The sequence below is a fragment of the Pteropus medius genome, unplaced genomic scaffold, assembly GCF_902729225.1.
Source record: "Pteropus medius unplaced genomic scaffold, Ma_sr-lr_union100, whole genome shotgun sequence".
In the NCBI taxonomy this organism is placed as follows: domain Eukaryota; kingdom Metazoa; phylum Chordata; class Mammalia; order Chiroptera; family Pteropodidae; genus Pteropus; species Pteropus medius.
Genome location: NW_024347788.1, coordinates 10,061,321 through 10,080,909, shown reverse-complemented (window position 1 = coordinate 10,080,909; position 19,589 = coordinate 10,061,321). Strand labels below are relative to the sequence as shown.

General features: G+C 52.3%; 1 protein-coding gene and 1 long non-coding RNA gene across 2 annotated transcripts in view; both read left to right on the top strand.

The window, feature by feature from the left end:
- SIAH3 (siah E3 ubiquitin protein ligase family member 3) overlaps nucleotides 1-14,087 on the top strand; it is a 51,317-nt gene extending 37,230 nt beyond the window's left edge. The window contains exon 2 of the mRNA XM_039877252.1: nucleotides 13,383-14,087. Coding sequence (XP_039733186.1) covers nucleotides 13,383-14,030 — 648 coding nt within the window. The 3' untranslated portion in view covers nucleotides 14,031-14,087. The remainder of the gene's footprint in view (nucleotides 1-13,382) is intronic.
- An 85-nt stretch (nucleotides 14,088-14,172) lies between these two features.
- Nucleotides 14,173-19,370, top strand: LOC120614401 (uncharacterized). Its single transcript, XR_005655969.1, has 2 exons — nucleotides 14,173-19,105; nucleotides 19,205-19,370. It is a non-coding gene; the product is annotated as an uncharacterized LOC120614401 (long non-coding RNA).
- Nucleotides 19,371-19,589: the final 219 nt, after the last annotated feature.

The following is a 19,589-nucleotide window of genomic DNA, read 5'->3' as shown; positions in this document are numbered from 1 at the left end:
GCAAAAAAAAGTTTTTAAAAAAATATCCGCCATCAGCCCATAGTTGTCTGTGCTGGAAATGAGAAGAGCAGTATAGGTCATCTGGAAGATGGGGAGTCACCCAGGCTCGATTTTGGAACACGTGACACACATTCCCCCGCCCCAGATTTATCTTCCTAATTATGCTTTGCTCTTTACTTAATATTAGGATTAGTTCTAAGTCCCTGAGCTCCTTTGCCAACTAATGAGCTGAACTGGATGGCAGGAAAAAGTCAGCTTGGAACGGAATGGAATGAAATGAGCGCCGCAGATAATCCTCGGGCAGATGATTGAACTCTGGCTGTGCACGCAGAGACGGGGCAGACAGCTCTGGGGGGCTCACTGGCTGTGCCCTTCGGTCAGGCTCTTGAGGCTCAAAAGCCTCCTCCTTTCCCTGTGTGCAGACTGCTGGTGAGCACTCCATCGCCCCAGGACGCGGAGCTCAGAGGATTCAATGAGGTGACACTCACACGGTGCTTAGCAGAGGCCCGCAGCAGGTGTCAGCCAGGGCAGTTGTGTTCGGGGCGCACCCTTCCACGATGTGTATTCACATAATACTTTCTTCCAAATGCTTTAAAAGGCATTTCACCTCTTCCTCACGTCCTCTAGGGCTGGGGCGGGCACCTCGTTCTCATTTTACAGCCATGAGAACTAAAGCCGGGACGAGTAAAGAATCTGGCTCTGGGTTCTGTCAGGCGTGGGGGGACTGTGACCACATCTCAGCTCTCCCTGTGCCTCCCTCGTCCCCAGCCCACACAGCTGGGTTTCACAGTCCGCGCCTCGGTTCCGTTTCTTAGCCAACACTCGAAATTCAAGTTTTAACCTGGGCCCGCCCATAAGGACTGGTGAAGATTAGCCAGGGTGTCACTCTGAAGCACTTGGCCAAGGTCGAATGCTATGGAAATGCCAAGTTCTAGTAACGGGGAGAAACTGAAGAGACTTCCGTTCGTTTCGAATCCTCGTCGTGACGTTGGTACATTAGCAGGACCAGGATTGAGGACCTGTCATGTCTGTGTTTTATGGAGGGAGAGCTTTAGGGCCGTTATCGACTTCTCTTCCTTCTAGAATATGCTCTGATGTTAGATCCATAGAAGAATTTTTGTGCAGCTGTGGAATGTAGGAAGGTGTGAGGAGAATAAATCTTTCCAAACTCCCCTTACTGTGCAGGAAGTTTATTCCAAAATTAGACCCCTAAAGCAGACTCTAGCTCATTCCTCACCTCCCATCCAAGGCATCCTCTCCTTCCCCTCCGGTGACATCCAGAAGGAAAAACAGGATCAGGCGGTTTGCACTCAGCCCTCTGCCAGATGCTGGACGAAACACCACCTGCCGGTTCTCTGGACCCCTGAAAGCATTCGCGCCCTCTGCTGAGAACCCGCTCTGCGACCACGGGCACCCCAGTGGCCTCGTTCACCATTCTGTCCCCAGCACGTCCCATGGCACAGAGTGACTGCTCAGTACGCATTTGTTGAATGAACGAGCGAGTGAATGAATGAACAAATCCGCCATGTAACAGACTAGCAGAACCGTACGGAAGTCAGTGGATGCCTGTGAAGAGGGTGATATTCGTTTGCTTATGTATTACTGCTTAAAACCAAGAGGAAGAAGCGGCTTCTAAATTCTGAGCATAAAAACCCAATTAAACTAAGTAGTAGGAATTACCGACAGCCATTTAAAAAAAAAAACGGAGAATTTATTAATCTAAGCTAAGCTCTCTCCTTAAAAAAAAAAATGAATTAAAATACTGTGAAAGCAAAGAAGACAAACCAACTTTCTACTTGGGGCTTAAAGCCCCCTCAGCATGGTTCCTCCCCTCGCCCCACGTGTGAAGCCGGTTAGTGTTCCACGCTCTGCCTGGGCCCGGGACTGCGGCCGACTGACGGGCCGACTGACAAGCTGTATTTAGCAGATGGGCAGCCCTAGTTACCTCTGTTATGAAGTTACTCTGAAACCCTCAGGGACAGGTGCTTGTAAAAGAAGCAGAAAGCTAAGAGGCCGTCCAAGGTCATTAAGAACTGCGCATCGGATCCCACGCAGGAACCCCAGCGGGGTGTAAGCGGGTGGGGAAGGGCCCCTCCTGCGGTCGATGCTTATAGAAACTGAGCATCTTCCAGTGGGAGAAATGTGAATGAAACAGGGCCAATGTTGAAATGTAGCCGTGGTGAATTCTGGAAAGAAATACGCATATGGACACAATTTCAATTGCCTTGAAGTACATCGGGCTAATTATCTTAGCAGACACTAATAAATGTGTTCCTTAGAGACACACGGTGGCTGCAATAACACACAGATGAATATTGGATGAATGAGTTATTAGGGACTGGCCGGACCGTTGACCTCCTAAGCACAGGGAGCAGCGATTCTCTCTTCTGCCTTCCATGTCTTCCCCCCAAGCCTAAGATTTTTATTAAATATATACCCAGTGACTGGGAAAGCTTTAGAGGCAATAAAACACCTGCCCCCACCTCATTTATGGGGATTTACTTCGAGCTGTCAGCAGTTTTTCTTGGTGGTGTTGTAGAGAGGGGAGGAGCCGTTCATTCAGCCAGGCCGATGCCCGGTCAGGGGTGGCCTCCTCGCACCCTGTGGCATGTCATGGTGCCAGGTTCGGTCCTATGCCCCTGATCTAGTCTCAGAGAGGAGCCTTCTGCCTCTAGAGCCCCAGGGCCAGGCTGCCAACACCTGCACTGGCCTTCCTCTGGTTCAAGGCCCTCATCTCCCTGGGAGCATCAGCCACAACCCCCTTCAAGCCCACATGAGTCTGACGCTCCCTGGACACCCAGGACCTGTCCCCGCTGTGCCTCTCATCCCCAAGCTCCGGTCCCCTAGTTATGAGCATCGCAGACAACCAGATCAGCAAACGGGCAAATGAGCACATGGGAAAGAGAAGCCTTTCTGGGGTTCTGCCTTAGGCCCCACACCATGCGCCCATTTAACAGTGACCTGGGAACAGAGGACACCACACCCCCTCCTCCCTCTTTTTTTTACATGTATCACATGTAGCGAAGTGCACAAATCTTTAGTGTATTTTTCAATGGATATGCATATGTATATGTATACACATATCTGTAACATCTCTATCATCATCTTTTATCTATCATCTGTCAGTCATCTACCTACCTATCATCTATGTATCTATATCTATCATTTATCATCTATCTATCTATCTGTATCCCATATAACCACCACCCAGATCAAGAGTTAAAATATCTTTGGCTCCCCCGAGGCTCCCTCCTGTCCCTTCCGAGTCAATATGCCCCTACGCAAAGATCACCACTGTTCAACCCTCTGTCACCACAGTTTTGCATGGTTCTGAACTTCATACAATTAGAATTTATTAAGTATGTACTCTCCTGTGTCTAGCTTTCCTTTATTCAAGATCTCTTTGAAATGTACCCACGTTGCTCCGTGTAGCAATAGTTCATTCTCTTGTTATGGCTGTGTAGCATTTCCTTGTGTGAATATAACACAACGTGTCCATCTAAAGGACATTTAGGCGGTTTTTAGATTTGGGCTGTTATGGAGTAATCCTTCTGTAAAGATTCATGCGTAACTTTTTCGATCACACCACGTTTATTTCTATCAGGTGTTGAATGTAACTATAGAGAGTCTGAGATGTTACTCTGTTTTCAGGCTTGCCGGTGAGCCTGCCCTAGTTTCGTGGATGCCAGTGGAGGACGCAAGACTCCCGGGTCAGAGACAGAAGGCTGTGTGTTACCCACGGCACTAGCAGCAGTCAGAGGATTTACATTTTTGTACTAGTTCCTTGAGACCCAACTCCCATGGGATAATGCAGAGGGGGCTAGGTGATGCCTGAATACACAGTCGCTTGCATCACAAAAGCTCGGGGCACCCAGATCCTTTATAATGGACAGCCTGCCCTCAGCCCTCGAGGACGATGAGATCTCCGTGTCCCACGGCCGTAAGAAAACCTGCCTTTTGCTCCAGAGGGACACACTATCTTCATATTGCAAGGCTGTTTGCTGTACAAATATCCTTGAGAAGACAGTCTGGAACGAAAGACATGCAAAGCCTTGCTTGCAAGATGTACAGAAACGCAAGAGCCCAGTGGAGGCTTATTCCCAGCAGGCGTAGGCTCAGGAGTTGCCGGGTCAATGGGGCCGGCGTATGTTTCGTTTCGGTCAATGCCACCAGCGAAGTTTCCCAAAGCGATCATACCTGTTTACACTCCCATTAGCAACAGGTGAAGTTTCAGTTGCTCCACGCCCTTGCCATGCACGCCTGTACCCCTGTAAGTCTTCAGGTCCAGCACTGGGAGGGTCGGAGACAGACTAAGGTCCAGGTTGGGACAGGCCTGAAAGCCCTAGAGAAGAAGAGGCCTGACCTTGAACATCGGAAGCCAGGCCCGCCCCCAAGCACTGATCCAGTTTTAAAGTCTGATTCCGCTTCATTTCACTCCAAATCTGCAGACGAGCAGTTTGAAGGGACACCGGGATCAGGGACACATGTGAATGGGTGCCGCTGTCCACTGCCTACCTAGTTCCCTCCTGACCCCAGCAGGTCCTTGTTAGCAGCCGTCAGAGGCTGCGAGAAAGCCACCAGGTCAGAGTTGCCCAAAACTCTGATGGGGAGACCAAGGCAGGGGCGGGGGCATGAATGGCATTGTCACATCACCATTCCAGTGACACGGACATTGTACTCAGGTGCCGGAGATGGAAAAGTTTAAGACCCAGGGAAATTTATCCATTCAAAAAAATATTTTTACTGACCTTTTATGTAACAGGTAACGTTCTAGCGATACGGCAGTGAAAAGAACCAAGTTCCTATTCCCAAGAAACTCACCTCGCGGGAGAGGGGACGGGCCGCACACAGATAGATAGATAGACGACCTGCGCCACGTGTACATAACGATCACACACAGCCGTTCCCCCTCACCTGAGATTTCAGTTACCTGTAGGGTCAGCCATAGTCTGAAAATATTAAATGGAAAATTCCAGGTATTTTGAGAGAGAGCGAGGCATCACATTCACATAACTTTTATTACAGTGTGTTGTTATAATTGTTCTATTTTAGTATTAGTTATTGTTGTTAATTCCTTATCGTGCCTAATTTATAAATTAAACTTTATCACAGACATGAATATGTGGAAAAATATAGCATATATAGGGTTCAGTACTGTCCGCGGTTTCGGGCATCCACTGGGGGTCTTGGAACGTCTCCCCCGTGGATAATGGGGAACTGCTGTAGTATTGATAAATGCTATGAAGTGAATAAAGCGGGGTAAAGGGATTTAGACGTTTTGGGTTTTTTTAAAAGGTAAGTGAAAGAAGCTAAGCAGGGTCGGGCCTGGTTAGTACTTGGATGGGAGACCACCTAGGAAGACCAGGTGCTGTAGGTGTAAAAAAATAAAAAATAAGAGGTTGTAACCTGATGAGGTCCTTGCAGTCTGTGAGGTCAACCAAGAGGTGCCTCGCCTAAAAAAATAAAAATAAATTTTTAAAAAAGTGAGTGAAGGACAGCCTCGGGGTGAAGGTAATTGTGGAGCAGAGACGTGAACGAAGTGTGGGAACGAGCCACGCGGGTGCCCAGTCGTGTTCTAAGCGGACTGCAGAGGCCCAGTGGCAGGTGTAGACAGCGAGCCCCAAGACCAGCGGGTGCTCAGTGTGCTGGGAGCCGAGTGAGCCAGGAGGGGTGGACCCGGAGGATTCGCGGGGGCCGGTGCGCGCTGGTTCTCGATGGCCATGATGGCGCGTGTGAGTTTCGTTTAATGGAAAACCACGAAAATATTTAGTGACCTCTCCTCCATCTCTTCTAATGGGTTCAGGGCCGATCTGGATAACCCCACACCATCTCATCTCAAGATCCGTAACTTATTTACATCTGCAAAGACACGTCTTCTCAAGTCACATTCACAGGCTCTAGGGGTGAGGATGCAGACCTAGCTTTTGGGGGCCGCTTTTCAACCCACTGCAACTAGTTAAGAGGCTGGTGTAGTCGTCCGGAAAGGTGACTTGCCCGGGGTAGCACAGTCAGATGGCGAGCAGTGCTTGGACGGTGTTGGGGTCATTTATTCATCCCGTCCACACATTCTTTTTGAGTACCCACCGTGTTCTAAGCACTGTGACACCAGGGACACTGGAGAAGAAACCGACGTAATGCTCGCCCACCGGGAGCTCACATCACAGTCCAGCAGGAAAACTGGCTGCTGACTAGGTGTGCCGCATGTCGTGAAGGACACGTGAAGGACACGTGAAGGACACGTGCGGCACACGGACCCGACCAGTCAGAGCAGGAACGACCAGAGGAAACACATGACTGGGCCGAGCCGACGCGAGCTCTGGCAGTGGGGCGGTGGGGGTTCTGGCAGAGGGAGCCGAACTTGTGCATGTCCAGACAAACAAGGGTGGCAGGTGGCCTTGGCCGCCTGGCTCTCAGAATGTCTCAGACCAAGCAGGACACACCTCTGCCCAGGCTGGTCTGCTAGCACTTCTGCTTCTGAAATTGCATTTGCATATGTCACTGTCTTGAGTGACCCACCCCCTCCTAAGGTTACAGCACTGACTCTGACCTTAGGGACACCTGCGACATGATTGGCCGAGGTCATGCTCCCAGCATGCTAGGCACACCTCCCGCGAGTCACCCCTGTGGTCCTGAAGTCGTCCTACAGAGATGCTCAAAGTTAATAGGGCTTCGATTAATTAAATTTTAACCTTTAAACTGCTCACACATTCCTCAGGTGTCACCAATTGCAGCTGTGAACGTCTGACTACACAAAAAGTTGCTTTTAAGAAAAAGTCTTTCATCTACATGATTCATAAAACTCATTAGCAGGCTGGAAAGCCTGCAGATGAAAGGCAGAGCCAAGAGCGAACGAAGATGGAGCGGCCTCCCTCTGACCGAGGGGCCGTAGCGCAGGCCCACCCCTGGCATTCGCAGGGCTCAAGGCCAAGGTGCACATGGAGGTCTACACACTTTATGTCCAAATACTTCTAAGTAAAGATGAGAGTAAGAGACTGAAGGTGTGTTCTTCCCGCCTACCTTTGTAATGACCCCTTCGTAATGATCTGGATGGCTGCAGTCCTCAACCAGTGATGTGTCGCCTTCTTCCGAAGGAGGCATAATCCTACGCTGTGACGAATCTCATGCAAAGACGAACGGACTCTGCAGGCCACACGTCCAAGCCCTGCTCACATCCCCGCACTGGCCACACCTCACATTTAACAGTCCACCTTCTGCACGCTGGATCCCAGAAACAGCACGGGCTGCAGGCAACTGACTCAGAGCCATTGTGTGGGGAATTCCAGGATCCCAGATATCTGGGGTGTGGTCTAGAAGGGCTAGTTCCAGGGGTCTGGGTGGACACAACCCATTAGCACCTCACCTCCTGGGGAGGGGTATAGCTGGAAGACCAGTAATTCTTGGTTGGATGGAAGTCACTTCCTGGTGATCTTCAAGAGAAAATGAATCGGGAAGTGTAGGTGCCTCCAGCCCTTTGTGGTCAGTGGTCCTCCAGGTGGGAAGGCAGAGGGGGTCTAGACCAGTCCAGGAGGCGGATCCAGCAGACCGAGCTTCCCAAACGACTTGTAAGAAACAATCTGCTATTGATAAAAGGAATGCCTGAGGCTTAGAGTAATCCCTCTAAAAAGTGAAAGCCAAGAAATTACCTCTCCGGCATGAGAAATTTCTTCTTCAAAGCTTTTACCCGACTTCCTGCGATGACAACCGAGTGCATGTCCAGCGCCCTCCTCCTGGTCGAGGCCCGGTGCATGTTCTATGTCTCATCACCGTCAGGTTCTGGGTGGGGAGCTGCCGGGGGCCTTCCTGATGAGGCCATAGCTTTGGACTCCTGACACACACACACACACACACACACACACACACACACACACACACATTTCTATAGCAGCCAAGCAGGAAAGGTAGATGACAGAGTTTCCAGCTGAAGACACAGCCTGTCAATGGATATGGTCCGAAACAGGCTTCCATTTATAAATTATTCACACATTCATTTATTCTTTCGTTTATGCATTCATTCCAGCAACGAATATTTATCAAGAGTCCACTAGATGCCAGACACTGCAAGGTGCTGGATTTGCCCATCACTGGACTGGGCTCTGGGCACACCAAACACGACCCCTGCCCTCAATGACTTGCAGCCTAGTCGAGGAGAAAAGGTGATTTTCAGTACGAGTTGAAATAAGCAGTGGGTCGTATGGACAGATGTGAACTGCTGACTGACTCATAGGGGCTGGTAGGGGCGGGAGGGGCGGGCGGAGGGGGCGAGGTGGGCAAGCAGCATCCTGTCTCACAGCGCCTGACGGTCTCAGACAGACATCAGCTGGGACCGTGGCTGCCCCACCCGAATAGAACCGGTGCGATCTTCATACATGAAGCTGTCACGAATGCATCGGAGAGGGCCGCAAATACGTACATTATGTAGCACTGAGCCGGCAGTGAGGACACTGAACAATGAGCCCCATCCCAGAGGCGCTCCGCAGCCAGGAAACTACTCACGTGTAAGTCGCCCGCACCTGGCAGCTAAGGCCAAGACCTCGGAACTAAAGGGCTTTGGGGGCATGAGGACTGAGTCATAGCTTTTGCTGCCAGCCCCTCCCCTAGCCGGGGACTGTATGTGTAAGATGGCCAGCTCGGTCAGGTGGCTGTTGGGACCACAGGACTAGCGTCTCTGTCGACATCTGTAATTGACCCTGTTTATAGTTTTTCAGCCGTGGACCATAGTTTTAAAAAGTTTCGTCCACCAAAATTTTCATTTTCCTCTTTTCTAAATAGTTAATATGGCCCAAGACTACAGGCTTCTGTGTGTTTGCTAACCAATGTCTTCTTGCTCAATTTACATAATTTTGACCACCAGTAAAGAAACTGTGTGCAGTGATAATATCAAGACAGGATTCTGAAGCCCCGAGAGATGGCATCGGACCACCGTAAGTCCTTCATGCAATGGCCGGCTACAGAGATACTTAGGGAATACGCTTCCGGGCCCCTCCCTAAAGTCAAGAGTCTCTCTGGAATATTTTAACCAATCTTCATAGCTTGAGAACTATGAATTTCATCAGAGAGAGTCCATTTCTCGCATCTGCTATGCTAATTAGCAAACGACTGATTTCACCGATGAAAACCTCTGTGGAAATGTTAGCAGCATCTGGCATGCATCAGAAATACAGTGCTAATTAAGGCAACTGTCGTCGTTAGCTCTGGAGTGTGGCCTTTCCGATAAAATGTTAGGTGATCACCCCGAAGCCTGAACTCCTGATGAGGGAACTGGCAGCTTTTAGAGTGTAGGTTAAAAGATGTACACTTCTATAGCACGTTCCGTCCACTAAAGTATTTTAAAGAAAATTATAGATGTTCCCGTGCCATCCACGTGAAGACCTCATCCATCCGTGTACCGAGCATCGCCGAGTCTGGGGGGAAGGGAGCATGAGAAACGCTTTCTAATGGAGACGCTCTATCCCATCATCGTGTTCTATCTCTGTTTAACTGATTTCTAAACCGTTTAGAAGCGTTCTGGGGTCCTCCTGGGTTTCGTGAGCACGTGTACAGTCATGCTCGGTTTTGAGGAAGAGAAGTGGGGAGCCAGGGCACCCCCGGAAGACGGAGCGGGCAACGCTCAGCCTTCAACGTCCAGTGTCCCTCCCAGGAACAGCGAGGACGTTTCCACGCCAAGAGTGGACTCTGGGAGCAGATACGATTGTTCTCTCGTTAGCCAACCTGATTTCAGGCCTTGACTTTATGCCACGACTCTGATCCCTGCCCGGAAGTGGTACCCCACATACCCGCGCTGCCCCTGCCCACCCCGTGTGCGAAATGCATCGAGCATCACGGCCTTTCCCACGCTGCCCAGCACTGAGAACCCCACGTAATTAGCTCCCACAAATGAGGGGCTGAGCAAACTCGGAGCAAACGCCTTTCGTCTGAAATCGGATGCAGAAACCCCTGTCAGCATCAGCATGGCCTTGTTCCTGAGAATGAGTGGGAGGTCAGAGTCACCCTCTCGCTCAGGGAGGAAGACGGTGGAGAGAGAGGGTCACGTGACTGTCCAGGGTCAGGTGTCACCTGTGGACGCCAGGATTCAGAAGGATCGCCATTACCAGCCACGGGAGTGCGGCTGATCAAATTAAGGAAGCATTTTTTTTTTTTAATCGAATTCCGTCCTCAATGGAAACGGTCTTGCTAATGCTTGAGGAAAGAATTACACCCAGTCCATAAAGCCCAACATTTTTAAACCCAATTTTGCATAATATCGCAAAGGTTAATTCAAGATCTCTCTTCCAAGTAGGAAGTTAACCGCAGCCAATGGAAGGAAGGCGTCTGTGGACCAACTGGGGTTTACCAGTCTGGAAGAGTTCATCAGTTTTAATTAGTGTAATCGCGAACGTTGCACTAACAGTTTAGTGAAGGAAAGTAATTACTCACACATCCACCGTGTTAGATGGAGAGATTAGAATTCATTTTCCAAAACGATCAGCGTTTTGCCAATTAAAAGAATTCCTTCTCCCTGCCAGCAGCCCTGTGACCTCACACGCCCAAGATCATTTAAATTAAACATATTTTGCATGGGAAGATGGAGCAGAAAGAAATGAAGAATTAGGGCCGTGCCTGTTCTCGGGGCTGAGCAAACGCATGGCTCCCCACGAGTCTGTGAGTTCTCGCTCCACGTGCACAGTCATTCGCTTGCGTCGCTCTGAATTATGCTGTCGGCTGCAGCGATTAAAAGATGAAAAAGCTAGTGGAAGTTGAGGCCAAAAGGAAGCGAGGAGTCGTCCAGGCATGATGGCAATTGCCAGGGCCCGATAGTTGGACCAGGACGGGGACGTGGCGGCTGGCGCCATCCCAAACCCCAGGAGCTCCCTAAAGCATGAAGCTGCGTCTCTCGGCCCCGCTACTGACTTCCATTGTAGTCTGGGTACCACCATGGTGCCTCAGCTCAGCTGCTCAGCTTACGAGCCTTGGGCAACACAGTCCAACTGCTCTCTAGCACCCTGGCCCACCAGGTCTGCTACCAGAGGTCCTCCGTCTCCCGGCCACTTGGAAACTGTCATTTCTAACCAGCCCGTGTTCCTTATACTTGGCTCCTTGCACCTGCTGCTCACTCTGTTGGCAGACTCTTGCCTGTTTTGTTACAGCATTCACCCTTCACACTTCGCCCGGTATAAAGGCCACTTCACACTGACCGGAACAGCTGTCTCCCCCATTTGTAGTGTCAGACCCCCCCTGCATCTTACACAAACTCGTAGTGAGCTACTGTGGCAGGAACGAGGATCTTACTCTGCTCAGGATGCTCAGCCCCTTGCGTGTGGGGGGCAGTGTACACATTTCTGTCGAATGGCTTCACGAATTACAGGCATATCCCTTCACCAGCCTCATGGCATCTCAGCCCAGGAGGCCCAGCCTGGCCAGACTCCTGAACATCACAGAGGCGGGAACGGAGGCCTTTGCATACACTACATACTAGTTCCCTTCCCTGCATTTAAGGCTAAAGGGTAAGTCAGATGCATCACGAGCAGGATTCACGGGCCCGGTGGGTATGCAGGATGGTGACAGCAGCCTGCCCAGGGGCTGCCGTCCAGGAACAGGGCAGGAGCTTCTGGAAGGGCCCCAGTAGCTCAACTCCGGGTCTGCACACTCCCAGGGGGGACGCAGAAACCGGCAGCTCAGGCCAGTGACTCAAAAGCAGAGCTTGTAGGCCATCTTCACCACCAGGGTGACCACCCCAGCCCACTGTGTGCCCTAAAGAAAGGGGAGCTGGCCAGGCCCTGCTGCTGGCCACACTCTGAGCCCGAGGAGACAAACTCTGGCAGCCGCGGGGGTGAGTGTGAAAGTGTGAAAGGCAGACTGAGGCCCTCGTCCTCTGTGTGCCAGGTGAGCGGTCAGGTGCCCACAGGCTCCTGAAGACCAGAGGGGCTTGAAAAGCCAGGGCGGAGGGACATGCTCCACCTGAGGGTGTCCCGGAGACCACTGCCCTGTGACAGCTTTGTGCCTGGGGCTCCGGCAGAGCTGCACCTCCACTGCACAGCCCAGAGAAAAGGACTCAGGGATGGAGGAGGGAGCTGGAGACGGGATGCCTGGGGTTAGTGCTGATGGGGGCACTGCTGCTGTGCTCAGAGTCGGAGGCGTGAAAATGGAGCCCAGTCTTTCCCTTTGCGACCTCAGGCCCATGACCACAGGAAGCCTGTTTCTTCCTCTGCAAAACATGAATCACGGTCCTCGTGTCACAGGGAGGACCCTTGTGAAAACCACAGTTGACGATAAGCAGACCAGTGTCCGCGCCACCGACGCCGAGAAGCGTGGTGTCTACTTGGCTCGTGGCTGTGCTTCCACCGCCCGCGGGGTCTGCCCGTAGCAGGTGCTCAGTGACCACGTACTGAGACCGGCTTAGAAGGTGCCCTCGCAGCTCCTGGTGTTTGGGGGGCATTGGTGGGGCACACTGCCACGAGGAACAAAAAATCGGGAGAGACCCAGGGTGGAGGCTGCCTGGTGCCAGGCCCCTGAGAAGCTGCTGGCGGGGCCAAGTCTCAGGTGAGGCTCCCTCCCTGGGGGCCGCGGCCCCAGGGCACACGAGCAGCTCTGCGTCCCACCACTGCGTTAGGAGAAGGGTACCCAGAGCAGCACAAGCCCTGACGGGAGGGACAGGGGGGCACTTGCTGAAATTGTGTTTTAAAAATAATAGCCATGATAAACCAAGGGGGAATAATCCAGTGACACCCAGTGCCTGCACGTAAATAGCAACAGCATCAAAAAAAATATATATATATATATATATATATATATATTTTTTGGTTCTTTACAACTAATGACCATCCTAATGCATGTTATTCAAGGAGGAAATTGCCTCTTTGTTTGAGTATCTTATTGAAGGATCAGAAAGGCATGAATATTGCATTTTCTTGGACTGAGTTTCCGGAGCCTCAGCCACCCAAGATATCCATCATGTCTCTCATTTTTATTTTTGATTAAAAAAAAAAAAAATGTTCCATTAGGTTTGGAAAATCCCTTCTTGCAGGAGGAATGTTTTGAAGGAACTTCTGTTTTTCCTCGGGTCAGTCTAGGTTTATACCGAAATGAAATGACACAGAGATCACTTACAGTTAGTTTTTCAACATCTAAATTTGGGGAAACATCCAAAACGATTTTGTCTCAAAATGATTTGTCAAAACAGATAATGGTAAGTGTTGACAAGGACGCGGAGAAACTGTCACCCTCTCACGTGACTGACGGGGACGGAAAATGGTGCTGCCACTTGGGAAACGGTCCGTGAGGACGTTTTAGGGAATGGAGTTTGGCCTCCCTGTCCTGGCCGGTCGCCTAACGCTGCGAACAGCCGGGGACCGCGGCCAGGCGGAGGGACGGCCCGTGGCCGCTAACGCCCCTCTCTCTCTCCGCAGTATGTGTCCGGCCGCCGGGCCGTCACCCAGAACGCAACGGAGCAAGGCGGCTGCCCGCATCGCCACGCCACGCACCACCCGCGGCAGCACCGCCCGCACCCGCACCCGCGGCACCACCCGCACCCCCACCGCCTGCGCCCCCAGGGGGCGCCCCCCTGCACCTGCCCCTTGTTCTCCTGCCCCTGGGAAGGCCGCCTGGAGGTGGTGCTGCCGCACCTGCGGCAGGCGCACAGGGTGGGCGTCCTGCAGGGGGCCGAGATCGTCTTCCTGGCCATGGACATGCACCTGCCCGCCCCGGCGGACTGGATCATCGTGCACTCCTGCCTCGGCCACCACTTCCTGCTGGTGCTCAGGAAGCAGGAGAGGCACGAGGGCCACCCGCAGTTCTTTGCCACCATGATGCTGATTGGGACCCCCACCCAGGCCGACTGCTTCACCTACCGCCTGGAGCTCAACAGAAACCATCGGCGTCTCAAGTGGGAGGCCACGCCGCGGTCTGTCCTCGAGTGCGCGGACTCGGTGATCAGCGACGGGGACTGCCTCGTCCTCAGCACGGCGCTGGCCCAGCTCTTCTGCGACGACGGCGGCCTTGCCATCGCGATCGCCATCACGGCCACCGAGGCCTGCTCCTCGGAAGCCGGGGTGTGAAGCGAGAGGCCGCCCCAGGCTCTCGCAGGGCCGCCCCTCCCCGAGGACCCGCCTGTGCCCCTCCCACCTCCCGGCGCCGGGACCGGGACCGGGGCTCCTCTTCCTTCTCCTGCTCCCTCCCCCCTCCCCCTGGCCCCCTCCTTTCCCGTCTCAGGTACTTAGAGGAATTTAGTGTTTGTCTGCCATGGCCACTGCATTATGCAAGCATCCTGTGATCCAAGACCTTGGTGTGATGTTTGTCCTGATTAGTTGGTATCGTTTTATAGAACATTTTAAATAAGATCCGATCCGAATGGTTACTTCTCGCCACCCCCAAGTCCCTACCCCATGGCTTCCAAAATGAGCAGAAGCCACCAAGCCCACCAGGCAGGCTGCTGGGGTGGAAAGGAGCTTTGGTAGCCGCTCCACGTCTTCCCCGCTTTTCAGTCTGTTTCGGGGTGAGCTCCCTCCGCGGCATGCGGGAAGGGGACCTGGCCGGCTCAGAGGTATTTCGGACCAAACGGGCACAATCCCGGCCCCTTCCGAGGAGCCCCAGGGTCAGAGCCAAGCTTCCGAGTGTGAGGAGACGGCGTCTCCTCCCAAGGCCAGGGCACCGTCACGCGAAGGGTCCCCTGGGGGGATCGTGGGGCTCAGGGGAGCGGGCAGATCTGAACCCCCTTTCGGTGGCTGCCGAGGACTTGCTCTCGGCCTGTGCCGTCTTCTCCTGCTCTAGAATCAAAGGTTTTGGTGCTTTCTTGAAAACCTCTTCGCCCTCCCTGGAGCAAGCAGTGAACAAGGAAAGAGAAGCAGCTGAAAAGATGAAGGATGAAGTGACTCTGCGGCCTCCGGGGGCAGGAGGGGCCTCTCGCCTCAGAGTGTTATCATCGCGTTATAAATCCCTTGGACACTTTCGTGTCACGCAGAGTCCACTGTGCTCTTGATACTTCACACGCCAGAACCACGACTCACCATCAGACACGAGGAGCCCGGAGGCTGCGCCCAGGTGCCCTGAGCCCCGTACACCTGGGACGGCCCTGTCCTTGCTCTCCGAAATGCACCCAGGGTGCTGCCCGGCACACAGACGCTGTCACCGGCCGCGTGTGCGCTCAGCACCCTGTGCCGTGTGGCTGGGAATCGTGTTGCCTCTGTGCAGACGGCTCACTCTCTTATTTGGCTGTCGGAACGATTCGGTAACATCTTGGGCAAGTCCCTCGTGTATTTGAAGAAAACAAGCACGTTTAGTCAACGTCATCTCTTCAGTTCAAGGTTGAATACCTATAAGCCTTCTCAGGAGGCCCTCCCTCCTCTCCCTCCTTTCTGTCACTTTGGCCGTGCCCTTGGCCACTCTCCAGCCACTGCAGAAGCATGGAGCCCAAACCCCACGCCACGCTCATTAGAACCGAGTGGGCCTTTCGCCAACCGAGTGTCGCTCTCTGCCGCATTCCCTCGCCCCAGCCGCCTCTGCGGGATCCCGGCGGGCCTCCAAGTGAGCACTTAGTTTCAGGCAGCTTGCCCTGCTGGCCCTCGGCCATCTTTCTCCTCCAGAAGTGATCAGCCCTGAAACACGGCACCCGCCCCTTAACGCCCAGTAGCCCTCCCGCCACCTGCGCTGCCAACTCACCCCGCCAGCACCAGAAGGACAGCGCCGGTCGATAGAAGCCTTAATAACAAGCCTCCTCTAGTCACACAGTAATTGCTGGGACCCTAGAGCTGAGGTTTCCCTGTTGAGGCCAATAAATATCGTGTCACTGACTGAAGCTAACGTCAGGTCAGCGGTCCCAAGGAAGAGGTTATAAACTCCTTCCTCTTAGCACAGTCAGAATATCCTGCCAGGCGCCCGCCATGTCCCTCAGTCCACACGAATGGGCAGGAACAAGCTGAGGCCGGCTGGCCAGCACTGGCCCACTGGGCTTGTCACTTTATCCCCAGGCCCTTCCCTGGAAGCTAAGTCCTCCTTGGCTTCAAGGCTGTCACCTGTGGAAGCCACAGTTTCTCCCCTGGTTTCTATGATGACATTCGTGTGGCATCACAGGTGCCCCAGGTCAAGAAACCAAACCTCAACAAGGACGTAATTAGTGTTCACGGGGCTTCAGAGCTCCTGCAGACGTTACCTCTGCCTTCCTGTGCCAAGTCACCTGAGCCAAATGGGAATCACGGAAGGCGACTGTTACTTCACTTCGTAGTGTGGGTAAGTGACCCCAGATAGGAACCGCTATTTTTGGTTCCCAGAAACCAGATTTAGAGTAAAGGGTAGAAATGTGGTGTTTTGTCTATCTATGGTGCTGCCAAGGCCTCTCTCTCCGTTTCTCATGAGAAGACTTGAAATAAAAGGAGCCAACTGAAAACAATGAACAGGGACAGAATGGCACCCGCGGAGCGCATGGTGCCACTCACATGGTCACCTGGGCTTCGTGGTCACAAAGGGCTCCCCCGTTCGAGTGTCAGGTTAATCTTCATCGACATTCTCGATACACTAGATAAATAAAGGATCAGAGACGGGGAACGACCTTCCCAAAGTCACACGCCGAGCGGTCGGGACCACAACTAGAACCCGGTAACTCGGCTGCAAACTTGGCGTTCCTGCAACAGGAAGACTGACCTGAAAGAGTCAACAATGTTCCCGTCTCATCGGTGACTGGACCGCGGGCCCCAGGGTCCCTTGGGCCTTAGGCCTGGGACGCTCAGGGGAGCAGGGAGAGAGATGTGCTCTTAGAGGGATCTCAGCTCGAAGAACTGGTCCACTTCGAAGCGGGGGCAGAGCAGGGAGAGGGGGCTTGTGGGAACTGGCTTGTGGAGTCCTCAGTACCCTCAGGCCTCTTTCTGTGCCCCATCACTCACTCCAGGCTCCTCATTCTTTGGCTCCCAGGTGTCCATCCTATGCATAGCTCTGGGATCTAGTTGGCTCATTCTCACCCAGGTGCTGACTTAACGACTCACCCTCGAAAGAATCTATGCATTTTAAAAATACGCCTAGGGAGACAGCAGCGCTTGATAGCAAGACATAAGTTACCAGTATCTGAACTTCTGGCATCTTTAAGGATGATCTTTTCAGGAGGTGTGGAGAGAAGGACTTTTCTGCCCCTGAGGCTGACCCTGCATAAGTGGTTGATGCAGAAATGAAGGTCAGACCATAACAAAGAAGATTGTCTTTGACAATCAGTCTCTGCATAACCTTGCGTCTGCGACAGGTCCCATCCCTACCTGCAGCTACTGTGGACATTTAAGGGATAGATCGGGTCCATGAGAATAGTAGTGCTCATGGCTACCGCTCATTGACAGTCTATTATGTGACCCAGCGGGCTAACCACCTGGAGTATATTATCTCATTTAATTCCCATAACGACCTTATAAAGCAAGGGCATCATTGTGCCCCCGAGAAACCTAAGCTAAGAGGGGTCAGATGCTTGTTTAGGGTCACGCAGCCAGCAAACGGTAGAGCTTGTCCTGACACCCAGCACGTCCAGCTCCGAAGTCCAGGCTTCTGACCAATGTCAGCCATGTGATTTGAGTGAGTTCCTGGGCCCCAGGCTCAGAACCAATCTGACTCATAAAGTCAGACCGGCGCAGAGGCCCTTTAGTACGAAACGTGCCCTTTGCCGTCTGCTATTTCTCTCTTTTCCCGGAGTAAAGACAGCGGTGTGCCAGGGGTGGCTCGCACACCAGTTGTTAATTTTTTTTAGGAATCTTGCGAGCCGATTATTAAGCACAGCCATGATTAAAAATGAAATTACACCCAACTATAATTGAAAAATTTAAAAAATTATTTTAAAAAATTAAATAACATAAATTTACATATTAAATTTACATATTTAAAAAAGCCAAGGTCATAAATACTCGAAACTCATCACTTCCCAATCACGTCACTACTTTTTTATTTCCTGTGTTCCATCTCATGCTGTCCTATGATACATGTCCCCGCTCCACGATTCATGTCATTGCTTGAACCCGATGGTGATATTTACGCCACGGAAACTGGAGCTCTTTCCGTCAGAGAGCTGGTCGCTGAACGGTACCAGCACAGGGCTACTAGACACCTCTGACTCACACAGCAGGGTGCCCTGTTAGAAGGAAAACGAGCCTGGCAGCCACACTGAACAGACACAGGTGGCAGCCAACCCAGTGAGACAGCAGATTATCGGGATCATACGAACTGTTCTGGAGAAGAGACCCCGAGGCTTCGAGAGCATTTCCTGCCCTCCTCCAGACCCTGCTCTGTTGGTGGTGGCTTGGGAAGTTCTACCTGACAACTGTCACAGAGAATCATGGCCTCCCAAAGCCAGCCCTACTGGCCATCCTGGTCCAAAAGTAAGACCACACTCTACGAAACTGCAACCTCCTGTTACTCGTCCTATAGGTCCCCTTTCTTATCGCTACGTAGACCAAAACCCAGTCGAAAGAAATATTTTACTTTGACGTTAGAGATTGGAAACACCCAACGTCCGTTTCAAATGTCACGTGAAATATGTGAGCAGCTCTTCCGTAGCACAGAGCAGGGGGACGGGACAGGGCACACGTCAGCAGGTGACTCACATAAAGAACCGAGCCCAGCGCCTGGCCTTCCTAAACTGGCCGTTTCACTTCGCTGCAAACCAGCAAGGACCATCTCCACAGTCCCAGGCCTGCCCAGAGCAACACTCTTTCTAAACGAAAGGCGTGGTTCTTGCTCGGGTAGACGCCACAGGACGCTGTGGGCTGAGAGCCTCGCGGCAGGCAGATTCTCCCAGTGCAATAGTGAATCGGTTACTCTGATGCCAGCGGTTTCGGTGTAAGGGATGGAAGAGGCGAGGCTCGCCGACGTTTCCACGTGGGGCCCGTGTCCGGTGGACAGCGAAGGGACTGGGGACTGGACTCCCAGAATCATGTTCTGATTCGAGTTCAGCTGCAAGAGGCATCCGGAGTAAAAGCAGAGTCTCCCAGCGGATGGCTAGCCCTTCGCGTCATCTGCTCGGAAAATGTCCACCAAGAACTGGTGGGTCACGTTGACCTGGAGAAGGGCCAGCCGAGGAAACCTTCGCTGAAGAGAGAACCTGGAGAACTGTTACCAGAAAGCGTCGATTTCCCCCCAAGTCAGGCGATCACGCGCGTTACCTAGACAGGTTAGTTTTCGTCTTTTCCGGTCTTGTCTGAAAATATCTTACCTTGAGTGCTAGACTGTAAACGCTCCCCTCCCTTACGTAACTTTTTTTTTTTTTAAGTATGGAGATGAGGAAAAGTAATCCGGAGTCTGACTTAACGTAAATCGGCGTCTGAACAGTTTTCCAGGCTGTTGGATGATGCTGAAGACCAGAAAATGCTACTTCCTCTCTTCCCTGCCACCCGTGAAAAATGTCATTAAACTGCATTTGATATTGTTTCCTTGAACCGTTGGAGTTGCTGTTGTTCGTTGTTGGGTGTGTCTGGGTTTTTTTCTCCCCACAGGCAACACGAGGAAACAGAAACGGAACCCTACGGGAGAAAGGACAATCATCAGCAAGTCACCGGCCGCCACGTCTGACTCCACGTCTGACTCCACGTCTGACCCCACGTCTGACTCCACGTCTGGCTTCCGTTTCGTTGTCTTCCTCCTCTTCTCGTTTTGCC